The 21,591-nt window shown below is 44.4% G+C and overlaps 1 protein-coding gene across 8 annotated transcripts in view; it reads right to left on the bottom strand.

Moving 5' to 3' along the window:
- FAM20B (FAM20B glycosaminoglycan xylosylkinase) overlaps window positions 1–19,073 on the bottom strand; it is a 44,674-nt gene extending 25,601 nt beyond the window's left edge. For 6 of the 8 annotated variants that reach the window (XM_034778933.1, XM_034778936.1, XM_034778940.1 and 3 more), the window contains exons 1-3: window positions 18,927–19,073; window positions 9,479–10,006; window positions 5,901–5,987 (exon numbers count right to left, since the gene is read on the bottom strand). In XM_034778933.1, the coding sequence (XP_034634824.1) occupies window positions 5,901–5,987; window positions 9,479–9,855 (464 nt within the window). In that variant the 5' untranslated portion in view covers window positions 9,856–10,006; window positions 18,927–19,073. The other 2 variants (XM_034778934.1, XM_034778935.1) reach the window with 2 other exon arrangements.
- Window positions 19,074–21,591: the final 2,518 nt, after the last annotated feature.

Raw genomic sequence — 21,591 nt, 5'->3', positions numbered from 1 at the left:
CAAGCTGGTTTGAGAGAACTGGGTATCTTTGGAAAACACAAAGACATTTAGAAACATGAGAGAGGTGGGAAAGATAGTTTAGCAGGTAAGCACAAGTCTGTCAGTGAGTTCTGTTCCTGTGTCTGTTAGACTTACTGTGTGACCACAGGCAACTTGGGTGTTTAGGGTGGGATTTTCAAAAGTGCCGAAGTGAGTTTGGAGCACAAGTATCAATACAATTTGCACTCTTAACTCACTTTGGCACTTTTGAAAATCCCACCCTTAACCTTTATGCCTCAGTTGTCCCCTCTGTAAAATGGAAATACTTATCTCACAGAGGTATATGAAGGTTAGTTCTTTAACATTTGTAAATTGCTTTTAGCTCCTCAGACAGAAAGCCCCAAAGAAGTGCAAAGTATTATTCAAAATAGGCAAAGAAGAATGTTTGTCTTATCAAATCACGCCTGAGATATACAGGATAGTAAAAGAGTACAACAGATTTGGGTGTGTGCAATTATCTAATTTGTATGAGCAAATGAGATAGCCATATGCGAAGGGGCACAGAATTAAGACTATTTAAAATAGGTATCCTTTGAAGTGTCAGCATCAGAGTTGCTATTAGCACCCTATTGTGATGAATGGGAAAGATGTCAGTTCACACCTCACCAGAACCATTGCTTAGGTATAAGACAGCACTACATGGAATCATATTCAAGAGGTCATCATTGCAGCATAACCACAAGAAACCTACTTTAAAAAAAAAAAAAACAAAGCTTGCAATTTGCGCAATTTGAAGCTGTCGTGGATGCCAGAAAAAAACAGTACAAGTGGTCCAGATCCAACTCCACCAGAGAGGTCCTTTGGGGCCATCTGCCTGTCCCAAGTCAGGATAAAGGAGGAGGGTTGGGCGTGGGGCTAGCAACTCCACCCCATAAAAAAAATTAATTTGCTACAGAAACGCCAATAGAGATAACAAAGACTTTTAGCCTGGAAAAAGAAGGGCCTTCTACTCGAAGACGCATGACGCTGGGTGGTGAAAGTCGTGAGGAAGCCACTAAGCCGATTACCCTTCTTGCAACTAGGAGGATTACCATCGGTACATGGAACGTGAGGACCATGTACGAGTCAAGAAAGACGGCGCAGGTCGCAGCAGAGATGAGGAGCAACAACCTGACCCTACTAGGCATTAGCGAGACAAGATGGACGCAAGCTGGACAGAGACGATTGTTGACAGGAAAGCTGTTGCTGTATTCCGGACATGAAGAGAGCGACGCACCCCACCCCACACACACCGAGTAGGCTTCATGTTGTCCAAGCAGGCACAGAGAGCACTGATTGGTTGGGAGGCACATGGTTCCAGGATCATCACAGCATCCTTCAGAACTAAAATGAAGAGGATTAAGATGAATGTTGTACAGTGCTATGCTCCAACCAATGACAGTGAAGAGGTGGACAAAGACTATTTTTACAACAGACTTCAGAAAATATTAGAGACTGTCCCAGACAAAGACATTACCACCCTTATGGGAGACTTTAATGCCAAAATTGGACCTGACAACACAGGATATGAACAAGTCATGGGGACCCACGCTCTGGGAGAGAGGAGTGAGAATGGAGAGAGATTTGTGGATTTGTGTACACTTAACCTGGTCATAGGAGGTAGCATCTTTCCTCACAAGCAGATCCACAAGAGTACCTGGGTATCGCCAGCAGGCACGATAGAAAACCAGATCGATCATGTCTGTATTAGTAAGAAGTTCAGAAGATCTTTGCAGGACGTTAGAGTTAGAAGAGGAGCAGACGCAGCATCCGACCATCACTTAGTGGTGGCCAGATTGAAGCTGAAGAAGAACTGGATAGATGCGTCAGATAGAAGAGCGAAGTAGAATGTCAACCTTTTGAAGGATCATAAAATCAAGGAAGATTTTGGACTGATGCTGAAGAGTAAGTTTTCAGTACTACAGGATCGGTCTGAGGAAGAGGAAGACAGTGTACACAACAGATGGCAGAAAGTGAGAGACACACTTAGGTCAGCATGCCAAGAAGTGCTTGGAATCAAGAAATACCAGCAGAAAGAGTGGATCACAGCAGAGACCTTGACTAAGATAGAAGATAGAAAGAAGAAGAAGGCAGTAGTTAATAACAGGACTAGAGCAGCAAAGGCTAAAGCGCAAGAAGAGTATGCTGAAGCCCATAAAGTAGTGAAGAGGAATATTAGGAAGGATAAGAGAGATTATGTGGATGGACTGGCAGCAGAAGCGGAACAGGCAGCATACAATGGTAATATGAAACAACTGTATGACATCACCAAGCAACTGTCTGGAAAGTTCAGCAAGCCAGAACGCCCCGTCAAAGACAAGCAGGGAAAGTCTATAACAGAAATAGAACAACAGATGAATAGATGGGCGGAGCACTTTGAGGAACTTCTAAATAGACCAGCACCACTAAATCCACCAGACATCGACCCAGCCAACGAAGACCTTCCAATCAATTGTGATAGACCTACCAGAGATGAGATCAGAAAAGCCATCACTATGATGAAGAACAGGAAGGCAGCTGGACCTGACGATATTCCAGCAGAGGCCGTGAAAGTAGATCTGGATGCTTCAGTGGAAATGCTGTACCCCCTTTTTGAGAAGATATGGGAAGAAGAAGTGATTCCGGCAGACTGGAAAGAGGGATAACCTTATTAAAATCCCCAAGAAAGGTGACCTCAGCAATTATGCTAAACTACAGAGGAATCACATTTCTGTCGGTCCCAGGGAAGGTCTTCAACCGAGTTCTCTTAGAGAGAAAGAAGGATGCCGTCGATCCACAGCTACGAGATGAGCAGGCAGGTTTCCGGCAAAATAGATCATGCACGGACCAGATAGCAACGCTCCGCATCATAGTCGAGCAGTCTATGAAATGGAACTCCTCGTTGTACATCAACTTTGTTGACTATTAGAAAGCATTCGATAGCGTGGATCGAGAGACTCTCTGGAAGCTCGTTCGGCACTATGGCATCCCAGCAAAGGTGGTTAACTTGATTAAGAACTTATATGATGGCATACAATGTAGAGTGATCCATGGAAGGCAGCTTACAAACAGCTTCCAGGTGCGAACCAGAGTCAGACAAGGATGTTTGTTGTCACCATTTCTCTTTCTCCTTGTCATTGATTGGATTATGAAGACATCCACTTATGAGCGCAGGAACGGAATCCAGTGGACGTTGTGGACCCAGCTTGATGACCTGGACTTTGCCGACGACCTTGCACTCCTTTCGCATAGCAAACAGCAGATGCAAGAGAAGACCAACGTAGTGGCAGCCATGTCATCACAGGTTGGCCTCAACATCCACAAGGACAAGACCAAGATCCTCAAGATTAACTCCATCAGTAATGACCCAGTCACACGGAACGGAAGCCCTCTGGAAGAAGTGCAGTCCTTCACCCACCTAGGCAGCATCATCGACCAACAGGGTGGCACGGACGCAGACATCAAAGCAAGGATCGGTAAGGCAAGAGCAGCTTTCTTACAGCTCAAGAACATCTGGAGCTCCAGAGAGCTGTCTTTGGCAACAAAGATTAGACTGTTCAATTCCAACGTGAAATCAGTCTTATTGTATGGAGCTGAAACCTGGACGACAACTAAAACCACCACCAGGAAGATCCAGACCTTCATAAATAGTTGCCTTAGAAGGATTCTCCAGATCCGCTGGCCAGACACAATCAGCAACATCTACCTCTTGGAGAGGACCCGTCAACTTCCAGCAGAGGAAGAAATTAGAAGGAGAAGGTGGGGCTGGATAGGACACACACTACGCAAGCAGCCAACCAACATCACTAGACAGGCATTGCGGTGGAACCCCCAAGGCAAGCGGGAAAGAGGCCGTCCAAGAAACACCTGGCGACGCGACCTTCAGGCTGATAGCATAAAAATGGGCTATCCTGGAACCAGCTAGAGCAAATGGTCCAGGATAGAGGACTCTGGAGATCTGTGGTTGGCGGCCCATACCCCAATTGGGGTGACGGGCATGAGTGAGTGAGTGAGGTCCAGATCCACCCCAGGTGTCAAACTCATGCTCCACAGAGACCCCTCCCACAGATCTAGGAGCAACAATTTTCGGCTCTGAAAAAACTCTGATCAGACCTTCTTAACTGAAAGTAGGCAGCTGCCATACAAGCCCTGAAGAGGTTGTAAATTAAGAGAAAAAGTAGGAAAATCCAATCTCTCACTGGATAGCCCTAGAGAAACAAGAACCCAATGGGTTGGGGCAGTATCCCTTATAGAAACAGAAACTTTACTCTATTTAGTCCAATATAATCCTATTGTAGGAAAAAGTGTGGCTGAGAAAGGATACCACAGTGCCCTATGCAGGAAAGTAGACCTTACTTTGCCTCCCTGATTGTGAAATATGAAAGAAAACTGGCATAAAGTTCAGAGCAAAAATAGTCTGAATACGTTTTGCTTTGTACAATTCAACACAGCAACTGTCATGCTAGATCAGAGCTACGGTTGAACGTCCAGTATCCTGTCTCTAACCGAGTCCAGCACCAGACAAGTCAGAGAAAGGTGCAAGAAACCACGCAGTTCCTAACAGTTCACAATTGGCTTAATATCTCTTCTAAAAGCTATTGTAGTATTAACTATGTGACCAAATCCCTTTCTGAATCTTGCTCAGTTTTTTATCTCAATGATATCGTCTGGCAATGAATTCCACAGCTGAATTGCATGTTTTGTGAAAATATATTTCCTTTTATCAGTTTTGAATTTGCCCTCTTTCAATTTCATTTAATCTCCCTTTGTTCTTGTGTTATGAGACAGGAGAACAGAACGTTCCAATTCACCTTCTCTTGATCATTCATTATTTTGTATACTCTTATCATGTCCCCTCTTATTCATCACCTCCTTTCTAAAGTAAGAGATTCCAACATTTTCACTTTTTCTTATATGAGGTTTTTTTTTCCATTCCTCCAATTATTTTCTATACCCTTTTTTAAAACCCCTTCTAATTATGCAATAGCCTTTTTGAAATGGAGTGACCAATACCTCAAGCAGTATTCTAGATGAAGCTGCACCACTGATTCATATAATGGAATTATAATATTTTTCACTCCTTATGTATCCTAACATCTTATTTGATTTTTTGACAGCAGCTGCACATTGAGCAGAGGTCTTCACATTGAGCTGTCCACAATGATTCCCAGACCCCTTTCCCAAATTGATCATTAATTTAGACCCTTCTAAGGTATATGAGTAGTTGATTTTTTCCCTCCAGTGTGAATTACTCTGCGTTTACCATCAATATACTTCATTTGCCATCATGTTACCCACTCACCAATCTTGCTTAGGTCCCTCTGATGTGCTGCACAGCCCTCTGTGGACTTGACTAACCTAAATAACACTATATCATCTGGAAAAAAAATTGCTTTCTCACTGCTCACCCCCCCTTCCCAGATCACCAACAAATATACTAAACACAAGACCTAGTACAGAACTTTAAGGCACCCTCATTCTTCACTTTTTGACAAGATGAAAATTGACTATTTATTCTCACTGTCTCTTGGTCAGTTTTTGATCCATGATAATACTTTACCTCTCACCCCATGACTACTTAGTTTCTTTAGCAGTCTCTTGTGAGGAACCTAATTAAAACCCTTTGAAAGTCTACGTAAACTGTGCCCATCTTGTTCTTTTTTATCCCTTACTTCGTTGACATGTGCAAAGCATTCTAATAAGTTAGGGTGATACTATTTCCTTTCGCAGAAATCTTGCTCATTGGACTCTATCATGTCATGACGTTTTATAACGTTTTTTGTTCTACTCAATGAGCAGGTTGGAAACTGATGTCTCAGGCACCCTCTCTGAAGTGAACTGGTGCAAAAAAACCAAAACAAAAACAAGAGAATAATTAAATAGTTAACCCAATAGTTCCATACCTGTCCAAGTGAAAGGCTGCCACCTCCGCATTGTGTCTGTCATATCCAGCATATGGCTCTCCTTCTACTACGTAGTCTCTGGCATATCTGTAAATGCAATGAGTGATGGAAAAACAAAATGATTTATGGGGGATTCTCCTCAGTAAAGTTAAGAGTCACACAAGCAAGAATCATTGAAGTGAAATTGGCTCTGGGTCACTTCTAAAATGATTTCTTGTGGGAGAGGAGGAATGAGTTTAGTGAGATTAAAGAGTGTAAAGATTAGCAGAGAGGTACATAGTGAGAACAGAGTAGTCATGCATTGATCTGAGTCACCAGGTAAACTAGGACAAGCCAAACAAAATGAGTTTTAATACAACCAAAACGCAAGGTCATACACCTCAGAGCAAAAAATACAAGCCATACCTATAGAAGACTCTATCCTAGAAAGCACTGACTCTGAAAAGGATTTAGTAGTCATAGTGGACAAAACTCAACATCAGCTCCTAGTGTGATGATGTGACAAAAAGTGCTAGTGCAATCCTTGCATGTATAAACGGGGTGAATAACAGACTGAGAGGTGACTTGATTACAGTGAATAAGTATCTTCCTAGGGCAAAAATACCAGGAATTAACAGGCTCTTTAATCTAACAGAAAGAGACATAACAAGAATCAATGGCTGGAAGCTGAAGCCAGACAAATTCACTTTAAAAAGAGGGAAAAATGTGCCTTCTAATTTGAAGGTGATTAACCAACGTAACAAACTACTAAGGAGAATGGTGGATTCTCCATCTCCTGATGTCTTCAAATCAAGACTGGATGCCTTTCTGTAAGATATACTTTAGTCAAACACAAGTTACTGAGATCAATATGGGGGTAACAGAGTGAAATTTTATGGCATGTGATATACTAGATGATCTAATAATTCTTAAAATCTGCAGCTAGTTAGTGCAAGTTAGACAATTAATAGCCCTAGGGACTACCCAGAACAGGTACAGCAGCAGCGCATGTCTGCCACAATATCTGCTAGTGTGCTTTAATCCTGACCCCACTTTTGGTTGAGAGGCTAGTTTATGACTAAGGCTACTATTTAATCATGGGTATTTTTAGTAAAAGTCATGGATGGGTCACGGGCAAGAAACAAAAAATCACGGCCATGACCTGTCCTTTATGTATACCATAAATACCCAATTGAGTCACGGAGGAGAGGGGGAAATGCTCTCAGAGGGGGAGTCCACAGCACCAGCGGCTGTGGGGGGAGTCCCAGGGGGCCAGCAGCTACTCCAGCTGCCACTGTGGGGGGAGCCCTGGGGTCATCCGCTGTTCCAGCCACCCTGGGACCACTGCCAAGCTGCAGCTGCTCCCACTGCCCCAGGGACTGCTGCTCAGGCGGTCCCCAGAGTCAGCTGCCAGGGGCCGGCTGAGTAGCAGCTGGTGCGGCTGGTCCCGAGGCCTCTCCAGCAGCGGCTGGTGTGGCTGGCTGCAGAGCCACTACAGCAGTACCCAGAGCCAGCTGCTCGGGCAGCCCTGGGGTCAGCCACTCTGGCGGTTGCAGAAGTCGTGGAAGTCGCAGGAAGTCATGGAATCCGTGATAAACACAGAGCCCTACTTATGACCCTGAGGAGAGGTCCAGTTAAATCCTTGCTTTAGAACACAAGAATGTCCATACTACTTCAGACCAATGGTCTATCTAGCCCAGTACCCTGTCTCCCGACTGTGGCCAATGCCAGGTGCTTCAAAGGGAAAGAACAGAACAGGGCAATTATCGAGTGATCCATCCCCTCATACAGCCCCAGCTTCTGGCAGTTAGAGGCTTAGGACACCCAGGGTTATTGATCACCTTGGCTAGTAGCCATTGATGGACCTAACCTCCATGCATTTATTAATTCTTTTTTTAACCAAGTTACAGTTTTGGCCTTCACAACATCCCCTGGCAACAAGTTCCACAGGTTGACTGTGCCTTATATGAAGTAGTACTTCCTTATGTTTGTCTTAAACCTGCTGCCTATTAATTTCATTGGGTGACCCCTGGTTCTTGTGTTACGTGAAGGGATAAATAACACTTCCTTATTCATTTTCTCCATACCATTTATGATTTTATAGACTTCTGCCATATCTTCCCTTAGCTGTCTCTTTTCCAAGCTGAACACAGTCCCAGTCTTTTTAATCATATAGAAGCTGTTCCATATCCCTAATTATTTGTGTAGCCCTTCTTTGTACCTTTACCAATATTCATATATATTTTTTCAGATGGGGTGACCAGAACTGCATGCAATATTCAAGATGGGGCATACCATGGATTTATATAGTGGCATTAAGATATTTCCAGTCTTATCATCGATCCCTTTCCTAATGGTTCATAACATTCCCAGGAGCCAGCACCTCATGCCAGCAGCTCCTCCAGCATGGTTGTACTGCCCCCAGCCCTGTCCACTGCACTAATATGACCAGGGACAGCTGCTGGGGAGCATGGTACCCACCCCAGCTGCTCCTGGGAACAACAACCTACCAGACTGCCGCTTTCACTGCTGCAGTTCCCGGTAGAGCCCTACAGCTCCGTGGATACCAATTTATATCCACAGATACAGATTTCGTATCGGAACAGGGCTCTACTTTTTTGATTGCCCACTCAGTCTGCTAACTCTCCAGACCTACCAGATTCAATCAGAAAGATGGTAAATAGGGAACCTGACTACCTGCTCTGGAGCCGAGTGTGGGCAATTGCTTAAAAACTTCCAGAATCCTATGAAAAAGAGGCAGGGATAAACTCCTACATCCTTGCCAAAAATTCCCCTCTGCATCCCCTCTTTTCTCACATGCATTGCATACCTCCACAAATTGTCTGGCATTCCTAAAAACATTCCTGGTTGTACATGTCCTTGATGTGTACATTTTGCCTGCCTGCACACAGACATTCCACTACTGGAATGTAACTTAAGGCTTTGTGTACTTCTTTATGGCATTCAGTTATAGAAAAAGCACTACAGAAATACAGTAACAAGACATGGTATTTACAAGATGCATGCAGTATTCTGTGTAAGCTGTATCACCACCACTTCAGTGCAAAAAGTTCATACTGTTTCAAAATAGTGCAGTCCAAGGATATAACTCCAAACCAGGTGTGCAAGTCGCCATTAGAGAAATGGTACTGAAAATTCCAGCAGTCCACCTTTTCCTCAAGGAAAGTTAGTTTAGAAAGCATTATAGGCATACACAAGCATACATAATAAGCTTTATGGTGGAATGTTCGATCAAGGCAGAAATGCAATTTCCATATTGACAAATACAAGGAAGAACATAAATATTACATTCCACTGGTAGCACCACAACCTTCTAGGCCTAGTTTGAAGATGACCATCAATTTCCATTTCTTGACCCCCCCATGACTCTCTCCCATAAGGCACCCAGATCACGACAACTAGTCTGGCAGACAAGCTGAATATTACCAAATCACCAGCATGGCTCCACTCCACCTTCTGTATACTAGACTGCATCATATGCAATATGGACATATATCAGTTTATAAATTAATGAATCAACAGGGAGGAAAAAACTCAAACAGGGTTTTTTATCCAGTCACTGATGGATATATATTTACCTCTTAGGTTTGAAGACCACTTTCTGTCCCCCTTCAAGTATCAGCAAAGCTTTCAGCTGGGTCCCTTTATAGCCCACATCAGCTTTTATAATTTTCTTGGTAGCCATGGCATGCATAACAGCCCCTAGCTCCGGCGTCTCCTCGGGATACACTTCCCGTGGTACCACCCACTGGGCGGCAATCTCCCAGGGGGACTGCAGCGTATGATCAAGTCGGGGGTCTAGCTCCACACGCAAGCTTGCCATCATGCGGTGAAAGGCCCGCTGGTCCTCCCGGTTGGCAGCTGAAGTGTCCAAGTTGTCAATGAGGAAAACTTTTGTGAAAATGAAGATGACAAGGAGGATGGCCAGCAGTACCACTCTCTGCTTTAGTTTCATGGTGACCTTCAACCCTTCTCTCCTGACCCTCTCTTTCCAAGGGCTACAGGAAGTCTATTAGAGATCAGGGTCAGGAGGGGGATGTTAATGCTTTTCATTCATAATTTTCACTCTTGTGGGTCTATCATCACTGAAGTATCTTCCAGTACCCCTACAAATTAACCAAAAAAAAAAAAAAAAAAAAGGTAAGTTTCACAGGTACCTATTCTCTGGTACCATCAACTCAAAATCTAGTCATTTTTGCTAAGCATGTTAAATAAAGAGTGCTGCACTTGCACCCAGCCCCAAACTTTCCTGCCAATTTTTGTGGTTTCACAATCCCATTTTCCTCTTCTGTAAATACTCTCCCCTGTTGCTCTGTGAACACCCCACACAAACAAGGGGAATGGACTGATACAGTTAAACGAACAATATACATAGAAGGCTGCCAAATGAAACATTCTCTATTATTGCACTTACAAGTAACAACTGAAATTATTGTAACTACAGTAGGCAAAACATTTGGAAAGAATTATTATTTAAGTTGATGGTACCACATTTAAAAGCAGAAAAGGCTCGTTTAAAAAAAAAATTGTGGTCCCTATAATATCTCCAAGTTCTTTACACTGTCCCAAGAAAATCAAAAGTATGACATCAATTCCGGTGTACTAAATCCATCCTTCATAGCAGTTTGCAAAAGTGATAGCCAAAAACATCTCCAGAGCAAACAAACAGAGGAGAGAGAAACAATAGACAATCAACAGCCTCACAGACACAAAGGAAGTAAAATAAATATATATATATATATATCACCTTGTTCTGAAACCTCAGCCCGAGCAACTATGCTGTGGCACATCTATGTCTTCATATTTAAGACAGATGCAAGACATCTCCCTGTTCAATAAATTTTGGCTGATAAATCGTTATCAATTAAGGCCTATCTGATGAGCAGTTAATCAAATCTAGTGAAATTAAGTCAAGAAAAGAATATTCCTACATTATTAAACAAACATAAGCAGAATGCAAATGAAAACTGACACTACATCACCATCACTGTAGGACACTCGTGGAGCTGGTAGAGATTGCACATAGTTTACGTTCCTTTCCCCCCCCCCCCCCCCCAAATGGCCACAAACTGCACCCTGAGCCGTAGATGCTCACTGGGATGAGCAATAAATGGATGAGGCAGAAGTTACATATTCAAGAAATAAGTAATACAAGTGCACTTGCTTAGTTATTTTACCATCAGTTTTACTATCTACAACACAAGGACAGCCAAAGTGCATCCCACGGGCCAAATGCAGATTACAGTCATCCCCATCTTCAGCATGCAAGTTGCGGCCCGCGTGTTCAGATTAAGATGGACTACACTGCATATGAGAATCAGGATGTGTCTGCAGGCCAAACACCCTGCGTTGAAGAGATGAGAGTAGCTGCGAATCTACTTTGTTTTAATGAGATCGATATCCTTGGGCTCCTAGCAAGTCACCACTGCTGTCCTCAGGGAGGCACAGTATGAGCACTCCTGCATAAAATCTTCATGTTAGACTAAACCAATAAGCTGGGGGACAGCCTGCTGACCCACTGTTAAACCAAATTACAAGTGACAGGTAGGGACAAGCAGTTCCACACCCAATCAACAGATCTCCATATTTTGAAACTGACTCCTTGTTCAGCTGGCTAACAGTTTTAAATGTGCAGCATAAAAGATAGTAACTTTAACCCCATCATTTTCAGTTTGTCTCATTTGTGTGGTGACAGCTCAGTTCAGAATGCTCATTTCCGGTCACACATCTTGCTTCTCAAACACTATTGATAGCCCCAGTTTCCAGATATTAGTATGTAAACAATGTTATTGTAAAGGCAACTTGCATGCAGCTGACATGTGAATAACTCATTTAATGTGATTAGTCACTCAACACACCAAATTCCATGAAGGGAAAAGGAAGAATTAAAAAGGAGGCCAAATGCCCGAGCTGTTTCAATCTAGCACTACAGACACCTTATCTATGTAATACTTATCGGATCTGCCAGTTATAAAAAAGAACCTCTCCTGGTATTGATCGGAAATGAGCCAGGAAATTCACATAAGCTAAAATTCCTCCTTCAGTTCTATCTAGGAAGGGCAGAATTTCTCTGAACAGAATGTCTGTGGTATGCAGGCTGGCAATGGGAATCAGCAGTACTGATAGCAAACCTTCCCCTGACCAAAAAGGCCATACTCCTGCAAGTGCAGGATACAGGGCTTATCTTCCCTACAACAGTTAGCTCCAATTAGTACACTTGGGTTACTCCACTCAAGCTAGTTTGAGTGACCACACTGCAGAACACCACTCAAACTATACAGAATGATTAGATTAACAGCTGATGAGTTATAATCAGTGTTGTATCACCACTGCATTACTTCCTAGAGCTTTAGCAGCATTTGAGCTCCAATCATCCCTCCACTTATGGTTAACTAGCTCAAATTTAAAGCACCACTTAACTTGAGCTAGAGATTTGTGTATGTGGATGGGAGTTGGGTTAGGAGCTCAGTCTAACATTGCAGTGAAGACACTCCCCTAAGACATTAAACACTCATCTTGAGTGTAACAAAAAGACCAAGCAGATTAATATGAACAGAATTTTATCTTCAATTCACTATATCTTTACTTTATTTATTCATTCATTCACTTTATTTCACTTCATTAGTATAGGAACTTGTTTTCTTTTGTTTCCTTTTTTTAAATATCTCAGAGGTTTATGAGAGTTAACACTGGATCATATAGCCCACTTCAGAACCACTACTATCTACAATGGAAACACTTATTTAGGCTTTATTTATCCCAATACTGGACAGATTAAAGCACTTTGCGAAAGAGTCTCACACTTGGTACCTAAAATTTAGGCACCTATATATAAGTGGCCTGATTCTTAGAAATGCTGAGCAACTACAGATTCCTTTGGTTTCCAAGGGAGCTATTGGTGTTAAACACTTCTGAAAAACAGACCACTTATACAGATACCTACACTGCCCTTCATTGTTATCTCCCTTCCCACCAAGCCTTCTGTATATGTTATTAATTGGTATTTAATAAAAAATACTCTGTGAAAGATAATCATTCTTTGTCTCCTACACATTGTGGTTGCTGCTGGAATTAATACACAATGGCAATTTGATCATTTGCTGAGAACAAATCAGAGTCAGGAATCATCAAAATTTTAATGAAAGGCAGCAAGTTAACGAAGCATGGCAGAGCACTGTAATGAAACGTTACTGGATCTCATTGTCAAAATGGTGCCTCAAAGCCTCCCTGATTCGAACTGCCCCCCCATTGTACTCCTCTAATAGCCCTAGTATCTGGCTGCTCAAAAACAGCTGCCAGGCGATCCACCTCCACGCTCCACCCCAGGGGAAACTTGTAACCCGTAGCCTCACAAATATTGTGGAGTGCACAGCAGGCTGCTATGACCATGGGAATATTTTCCTCGTTTAGGTCTAACCTGCCATAAAAACAGCCACAGTATGCTTTTAATCTGCCAAAGGCATATTCTACGGTCATTCTGCATCTGCTCAGCCTAATGTTGAAGTGCTTCTTGCTGCTGTCCAGGTTTCCCACGTAAGGTTTCATGAGCCACGGGCGTAAGGGGTACACTGGGTCTCCCAGGATCACTATGGGCATTTCAACATCCCCAGTTTGAATCTTCTTGTCTGGAAAGAAAGTCCCTGCTTGCAGCTTTCTGTAAAGTCCAGAATTTCTGAAGATGCATGTGTCATGCACCTTCCTGGACCACCCCGTGTTGATAGTGAAACAGCCACGGAGATCCACAAATGCCTGCAATACCATATAGAAGTACCCCTTTCTATTGATGTACTCTGTCACAAGATAGTCCGAGGCCAAAATTAGGATATGCATGCTATCTATCGCCCTGCCGCAGTTAGGGAATCCCATTGCTGCAAAGCCATCTACCATTTCATGCACATTGCCAAGAGTCAGTGTCCTTCGTAGTAGTACGCGATTAATGGCCCCGCACGCTTGCATTAACGCAACCCCGGTGATGGATCTCCTTACTCCAAACTGATTTGCGGCCGACCAGGAGCAGTCTGGAGTAGCCAGCTTACACACAGTGATTGCCACACGCTTCTCCACCGAGAGGGCAGCTCTCATTTTGGTGTCCTTGCACTGCAGTGTTGAGGTGAGCTCTGCACACAGGTCCAGGAAGGTGGCTTTCATATCTGAAATTCTGCAGCCACTACATGCAATCCCATCACTCAGTGCTTGTTTCCCAAACCCAAAAGTGACGATCCTCCGCATCCAACTACTCCATGAATGCCAAAAGTAATCTGGTGTTGTTTCCTTCCATGGCTCATAGCAGTTTGGCACCTCTGATTTGTGTTCAGATTGGGTGTTCATGATATACTGCATGGCCAGCCATAACGTGTTCATAACAGTGACAGTACAGAACATTGCAGGATCCATCCTTTCAGACAGAGATGGCAGGTGCACAGTAAACAGGGACCGTTGAAAAATGCCACAAAACGCAGTCGGAAGCCAATGGAACACTGGGATGGAAAAATGCATCATGAGACGTTGAGCCCCTACCATGATGCACTGCGACCCATTCTGCCTTCCCACACCACCTAGCTGCAGAAGGTGGTGAGTTGCACAGTGCACTGCTCTCTCTGTCGATGCTAGAGCACCAACTGTGGACGTGCTCTGCTGAGAGAAGGAGCGTTATGAGAACATGTACAAGCAATGTAATTATACCGGGTTTTAATCATCGGCATAACTTTTGTTGACAAAACCCTTAGGATACGCCTATACTACCCGCCGGATCAGTGGGTACTGTTCAACGTATCAGGGATCGATTTATCGTGTCTCATCTGGACGCGAAAAATCGATCCGCTAATCGACACCCGTACTCCACCTCGGCAGGAATAGTAAGTGGCGTCGATGGGGGAGCCGCAGCAGTCAACTTGCTGCCGTGAGGACGGCCAGGTAAGTCGAACTAAGATACTTCGACTTCAGCTATGCGAATAGCCTAGTTGAAGTTGCATATCTTAGTTCGAACCCCCCCGCTAGTGTAGCCCAGGCCTTAGTGTAGATGAGGCCTGAGAAAGTCCTTTCACGCAACGTTCTTATCTCCAGCAACCTTGCTGATTAAACAAAAGGCACAGTCCAAGAGTTTTATTACCTAAGTAAACTCCATGTACACACCCAGAGAAGAAAAGAATCACTCTTCACCCATGTTCCCACATCCTCATGTCCCAGAAAAAACCAAATCAATATTTGAACATAAAAACAATGCCAGGTTTTTAATATTGCTGTTGTTGCTTTTCACTAAGTTCCCACAGATATTTCCTAATGGATTTCAACTCTGATTCTAGACAGTTCGGTATTATTTGCAAACACCAAGCCTTCCTACCCCATGCCCACATTACAGCACTTTTAAACACCAAACACATTCATTATGCACACAAACGTCTCAACTAAAGCATTCCCACCCACTTATTAAATAAAAACATATTTCAGTACTTTCCTGACAGTCTGGAAGGTTACTCATGCTACAGCCAAACAGCAGCTAAACCACTCCCTTCCCCAAACTGGCACTCTCGTGGCAGCAACACACGGTGGTCAGCTCTCTGCTACTTGTTGAGGAAATGAAATCCATTCATATTTTTAAGACTTGGGGTCCTGCAACAGCCAACCACCCCTAAGCCAGCCCAGCACCACTTTCCCAAAGGAAAAACAAACAGCAGGCATAGCTCAAAACCAAAAGGGTGTATACTCTGGCACCTGAGAAATTAGAAAAGAACTGTACTTAGAGGGCAATGCCATTACAGGGACAGAATCAAAATTATCTAACAAGGTGCCTGTCGCAATGTTGTCTGGACACAATTTACAAGACTTTCACTTGGTCATTAGAATTTTTAAAGACGACAGAACAGGGAGAGGCCTCATTAGTCAGATCTGAACCCAGAATTTCATAGTTCAGTCTCATGAAATAAGCCTGCGAATAAATGCATCTTACAACTTCCTGTATGTACTCAAGTGCATGCTTAAATGGACTTTTGTCTCTCCGAAGAACATAAAAACATAAGAGCTGTCATACTCAGTCAGACCATGGTCCAGCTTGCCCAGTATCCTGTCTCTGACAGTGGCCAGTACCAGAGCTTCAGGGGGAGAGAACAGAACAGGGCAATCATGGAGTGATCCACCCATCTTCCACTCCCAGCTTCTGGTAGTCCGAGGATTAGGGTCGTCCTGAACATGGGGTTGTGTCCCTGACCACCTTGGCTAACAGCCATCGATGGACCTAACCTCCGTGAACATATTCAGTTCTTTTTCAAACCCTACCCATTATGCTTCCAGCCATTCGAAATACTATGATACTATTAAATACTCAGTTTCTTGTGTAAGAACATCCTATGAAGGGGACTGTAAGGTTCATCATAGTAAATATGGGGAAATTTGCTGAACAAAGTTTCCAGTGCAATTTATTTCAGCCTTCAGAGACCATTTTACTGGCCTCCCCCCATTCCATTCTGGCAGATTCCTTGGTAGCTTACCCTCTCTCCTTCTACATAGATCTTATCAGCATAGAATTCTTTTATTTACATACTCTCCCAGACATTATCTTAGAATTTGCAGACACTCTTACCACCTCTCTTTCATTACCTGGTGATTGTTCTGTACTACCCTCGTGATATAGTGCTAAAGGCTTCCTATGAGTTTACTGGTCTGGTACAGCATCTCCCTGCTCCCTTAGTCTGTAATAACCTTCACCATACAGCCCCGCAGGCAGTTCTCTGAGGCTGGGCCTAGCCTAGAATTTTTTCCTTAAGAAACACCTTCCATTGCACCTTCACCAGTGGCAGCAGTAGCAAGAGCTCGAGCAGAGACAAAGTACTGGTTGGTCACCAGCATTTTAACACTATGTCATGGAAACCTGACATGAAGATAAAAGTGTCAGTAACCACCAGCATTTTTTTTTTTTTAAACGACACCAAAACTCCCCCTATTGGGAGAGGTGGAGCGATAAGCAAAGGGGTAATTTAAGGAGACTAGTGTAGAAAAGGCCTTAAACTGATGAAAAATGATATGTATTTCCTTCCAGGTTTGGTGTCGATGCTAAGAACAAGTTTATTCAGCTGACAAATAAAAAGATGCACTAAAAACTCAAACTGAGATCTGAAAATCTATCTGCAATCTTAAATAATAATAGGTCCAATCCTGCCAGGTGATGAGCCCACCCTATCTCCGCTGGCCGCAACAGAAGCTGAAGGTAATTAGCACCTCTACAGAACCAGAAGCATAGATTCTGGGATCAGATCTTAGCTGCCAATTTTGTTGACAACATGCAAGACAGTACAAAATCTATCTGGCTCTCCTGGGACTATGGTTTGCAAGTGGAAATAAATCGTTTTTTCTCACTGACTTATACCAGCCAACGGTCTGGCCTTCAATGTTGAGCCAGGCTCACTTCCTTTTAAAACAAAAACAAACAAACAAAATTGAGCCTGAATCCATGCTTCTTATGACAGCCACATCTAATCTGTATGCTCAATGGTAAAATTTGTTTCATTTTTTTCATCATGTGACAATGTCATTTGCTGAATCACAGGCTTTACCTCCAAGCTTTCCCATAACCAGAATGGCTGTTCAAAGTGGAACCAACTTACTGAAAAGGCAAAATTTTCCAATTACATAGGGTGGAGAGGGTTTTTGTTTGTTTGTTTTGAGGTGTTTATTTTAGATCTAATTGCAAAGGCCCAGTAGAATGGAGGTAAGGTAAAACAGCAAAAAATTATTTGCTTTTGTTGTAAGATACACAGTGAAACATCTTGCGTGATCACCATAAGACTGGAAAAGTCAGCCAAATACAGACTGCACTGCACTGAATGCTTAGAGATACTTTTAAGTAAAGTGATCACTTAAGTCAGTTTTCCTGTTGTTGGAGGGGCCTTACTGTGCAGGTTTTACAGTCCTGCTAGGTAGACTATAAGGTCTAATGACAGTATAAAAACACTAACCTTCACTGTAGTGTATTAAGTCGTGTCAGAAATGGTTGGAGTACAAGACAGCACTCAAACAAGCCCTCCTTACTGAAGATTAGAGTAGAGAGTTGGGAGGGGATCTTTGTCCACTACCCATCAGCCACTGAGATGGTCCCAACAATTAAAGTGTACTGTCTAATAGTTAAAGCAAAGAACTTTGAGTCAGGACTCCTAGGTTCTATTTGTGGCTGCCACTGACTGGCAGTGTGACCTTGGACAAGTCATTAAGCCATTCCGTGCCTCAGTTTCCCCATTTACAAAAGGGGGGCTAATATTTTTCTAATTGCGAGGACATGCGGGTATAGCTTTAATTGTTGTCTGTAAAGTGCTTTGAAATGCGAAGATGAAAGGGATCACAGAAGCATGAAATATTATTCAAATACTTTTCAAAGTCAAGAGGAGGAGGATTCTCAGGGAACTTCTCACAAGAGCAAGATCTTATTTGAATGATCAGCTATGCTTGGGAAAGGCTCACAACCAACCCAGGGAAAACTGTGCTAAAGACTCGTCCCTACCACTGTAAAGCCCCATCAAGGTTTCCAATGCAAGTTACTTCCACCCTTGCAGACCCAACTCTGGTGGGTGACTGATCACTTCAGAAGGGGGCCACTCTCCCTATCGCCCAACATACCAGCGTGACTCCAGACGGGACCCCACACCGCCCCAGCGAAGCGGGGATTCCCAGAGAAAAGACCCCGACGCCCCTCGGGGCTTGTTATCTGCCCCACGGGCGCCCCGGCACCGCACGGGGGGTCGCTGCTGCTCCCCTACGGACCCGAGGGGGCGATCGCGCCGCGGGGAAGGGGCGTGTCGGGCGGGAGAGGGGCGCCCCCTCCCCGTATGCGCAGGGCCCGTCCCCGCCAAGCCACGCAGGCAGCCCTGCCCACCGCAGCGGAGGGCCGCGGCCGCAGCTCTACGAGGCCCCCAGGCCGAAGGGGTCGAGCACGGCGGGCCTGAAGCTCCCGACCCTGCTCACCTGCCCCGGCCCCGGGGCCGCTAGCGAGCGCCCAGCGCGCCGCTCCCGGAAAGGTGCCACCCGGCGCCCCGTACTCACCCCGGCCGGCGCCCGCGCGCCATCCCCGGCCGGCGCTGCCAATGCCAACAGCCCCGCGAGCCCTCCAACATGGTGGCGCCCGGCGCCGCAACCAATAGGGCCGTCTCATCCGCCACCACCGACCAATGGGGCCGCACCTTTCCCCGCTCCCACACCGAAAGGACCAGAGGCGCTCCCGAATAGGGCAGCGCTTTTAACACGCCAGCCAATGGGACCGGCTCGTTGACCTCCACCCACTCCCACAACTATTCCCTGACAGCCAATAGGAGCGTGCCTAATTTAACTCCCTCCGCCCCAGCCAGAGCCTCTGTCTAAGCCCCACCCAATTAACCCTTCCCTGCTTGAGGCCTGGGAGCAAGCAGCAGCCAGTGAGGGGTGCTGTGCTGCCCAAGGTTGGGGGGCAATACCTGCTGCGGGGGAGGGGTAGTAAGAAGTATCTTGGCCCCTCCCCTACAGATTAGGGTTTGTCGATAGTGGTCACTCAGGAAAAATAATCCACATTAAGAAAATATGTGATTTTAAAGAGGATTAGCGACACCAAATTAAGGTCACTTTAAATCTGCATAAGTGTCCCCACACAGGGGTTTAACTAAGCAACTTTAAATTCAGTTATTTCACATTCATGTGCGTGAGTGTCTCCATATAAACCCACCCAAAGGTCAGCAGGGCCCAGACCATAAGTGCACTGATGTCTCCCACTTTCTTCCTAGCAGGGAACCAGAAGCCACACCTTCTACCAATCCCTCATCTCAGCCCCTGATCCACACAACCTGAATCCCGTCCCAATATGTCTGCAGGTGAATTATTTTACTTTAGAAATAAAGGATCATTAACCCATGGTAATGGAAGGAGTCACTGACACTCAGGCACTATAGCCTACAACATTTTAAGTTTCGTGCATAATAATTTGCTCCAGGTCTCAGTCATACCTCCACTAGAGCATGGCTGGTTGAGAAGTATAGATATAGGTTCTGGGGCTTTCCCTCCTTTACCTGGGAAAGGGTGGAAGTGCTTTCTCCCATTAGAGGGTGGAATGGCACACACTAGAAGGAAACCAGATGCTGGGCCCGGCTGACCCTACAGGAGCTTGTTGCATAGATAAATCCTTTTATCCCAGATCAATCCGCTAGAAAACATGTTTAATTTACTTTTTAAAAAGAAGACTATAATGGACAGAGGTGGTAGTACCACCCTTTTTAAGGCTGTCCGAAGCTTCCCGTTATAATAATACCATTTTCAGTTGCTTATAACTTTGCCAACATTTACCTGTTCAGGCTGAAATCTTCCATGCCAGTTGTCTGCTTTAGGCTCATCTTTGGAAAATTTGAGCCAAAACAACTCAGCTATTTCTGAGAACTTGGAATGGCTGAGCAAGGAGACTGGAGACAAGGAAGTGGGGAAGGGGGAAGATTGGGACAGAGAGTTGGAAGGCATGAGACTAGGATTTGCTGGGCCAGGAGACTGATTGGGATGAGAAGGCAGAGGATAGGAGACACACTGGCTATGTGGGAAGAATGGGATCGGGTTGAGGAGCTAGGGGTGGGGAAGAGATTGTACTAGGACAGGGAAAAGTTGGAAGGGACAGGCAGGGGGGAAATGGGCAGAAGAGTTTGTGCCTACTAGAACACACTCCCCTCCAAAGCCTGGAATGGAACCCAAGGTTCCTGAGCCTTATCATTCCTCTGCTGTCAGCAAATAGCTGTGAAACCATCTGGCTGTGTGTCTCATCCCCCCAGAGAGGATGAGGATGACAACCTACTACTGTTATCAGTTACTTTCTTACCTCATGTCATAGGTGTCTGTTTGGTGATCTAAAGGTTCCAATCCTGCTGATGATCCATGTAGGTGTCAACATGATACCACATGATGGAATTTGGTTTTTTCAGTTTGCTTTTTTAAAAACCTAAGAAATTACACATACAAAAATCTATGTTAAAAGATCATTAAGGATGCAAAGTCAACCACTCACGTTAAGAAATGCCAGAAATAATGAGCACCATAGAAAAGCCCATAGAAATTAATAATTCCGTCTTCAGAGCAGGGTTTGAATAGTGTGTAGTAAATAAGGCCTGGAGCCACCCATTGAACAATGAGGAGAAAGCAAAATATTGAACAGCTGCTCTTTTAGTGAGCACCATCCATGCTGTGTCCCGAATGAGGCCAGGGGCATATAGAAAAAATAGTATGTGATCACGTCATAAAAACTGCATCATAATGCAAATGCACAAGGTTAATGAATTAAAGTTGCACAGGCAACTTTCATTTTGGCATTTCCTAACATCTGAGTGCTTGACTTTTCAGCCTTAATAATGTTATTGTGTGGGTGAAGGTGCAGAGTTGTGGGGTGAGGATGTTTATGTTCTAAGGGGGAGTACATGGTCCTGCAGTTAAACAGACAACAGGAGAGTTGGATTCTATTCTTTGCTCTTCCACCATCATTTACCCTTTCAGTACCTCAGTTTCCTCTCCTGTAAAATGGAGATGAATTATCCTCACCACACAAAGCTGTTACTAGGCTTATAGATCAACTATAGAAAGCTGTCAAAGAGATTCTGCTAACTGAGGGCAGAGCGGGTTAAACGGGTCCCATCCTTCCTCTTGAGCCCTCCAGACCCAGAACTGTGCAGAAGACATCCCATTTGGGTCACTAGGACCCAGGTGGGCA

Source organism: Trachemys scripta, chromosome 8 (genome assembly GCF_013100865.1).
Source record: "Trachemys scripta elegans isolate TJP31775 chromosome 8, CAS_Tse_1.0, whole genome shotgun sequence".
Taxonomy (NCBI): Eukaryota; Metazoa; Chordata; order Testudines; family Emydidae; genus Trachemys; species Trachemys scripta.
The sequence above is the reverse complement of the archived record's forward strand: the minus strand, read 5'-3'. Positions and strand labels throughout refer to the sequence as shown.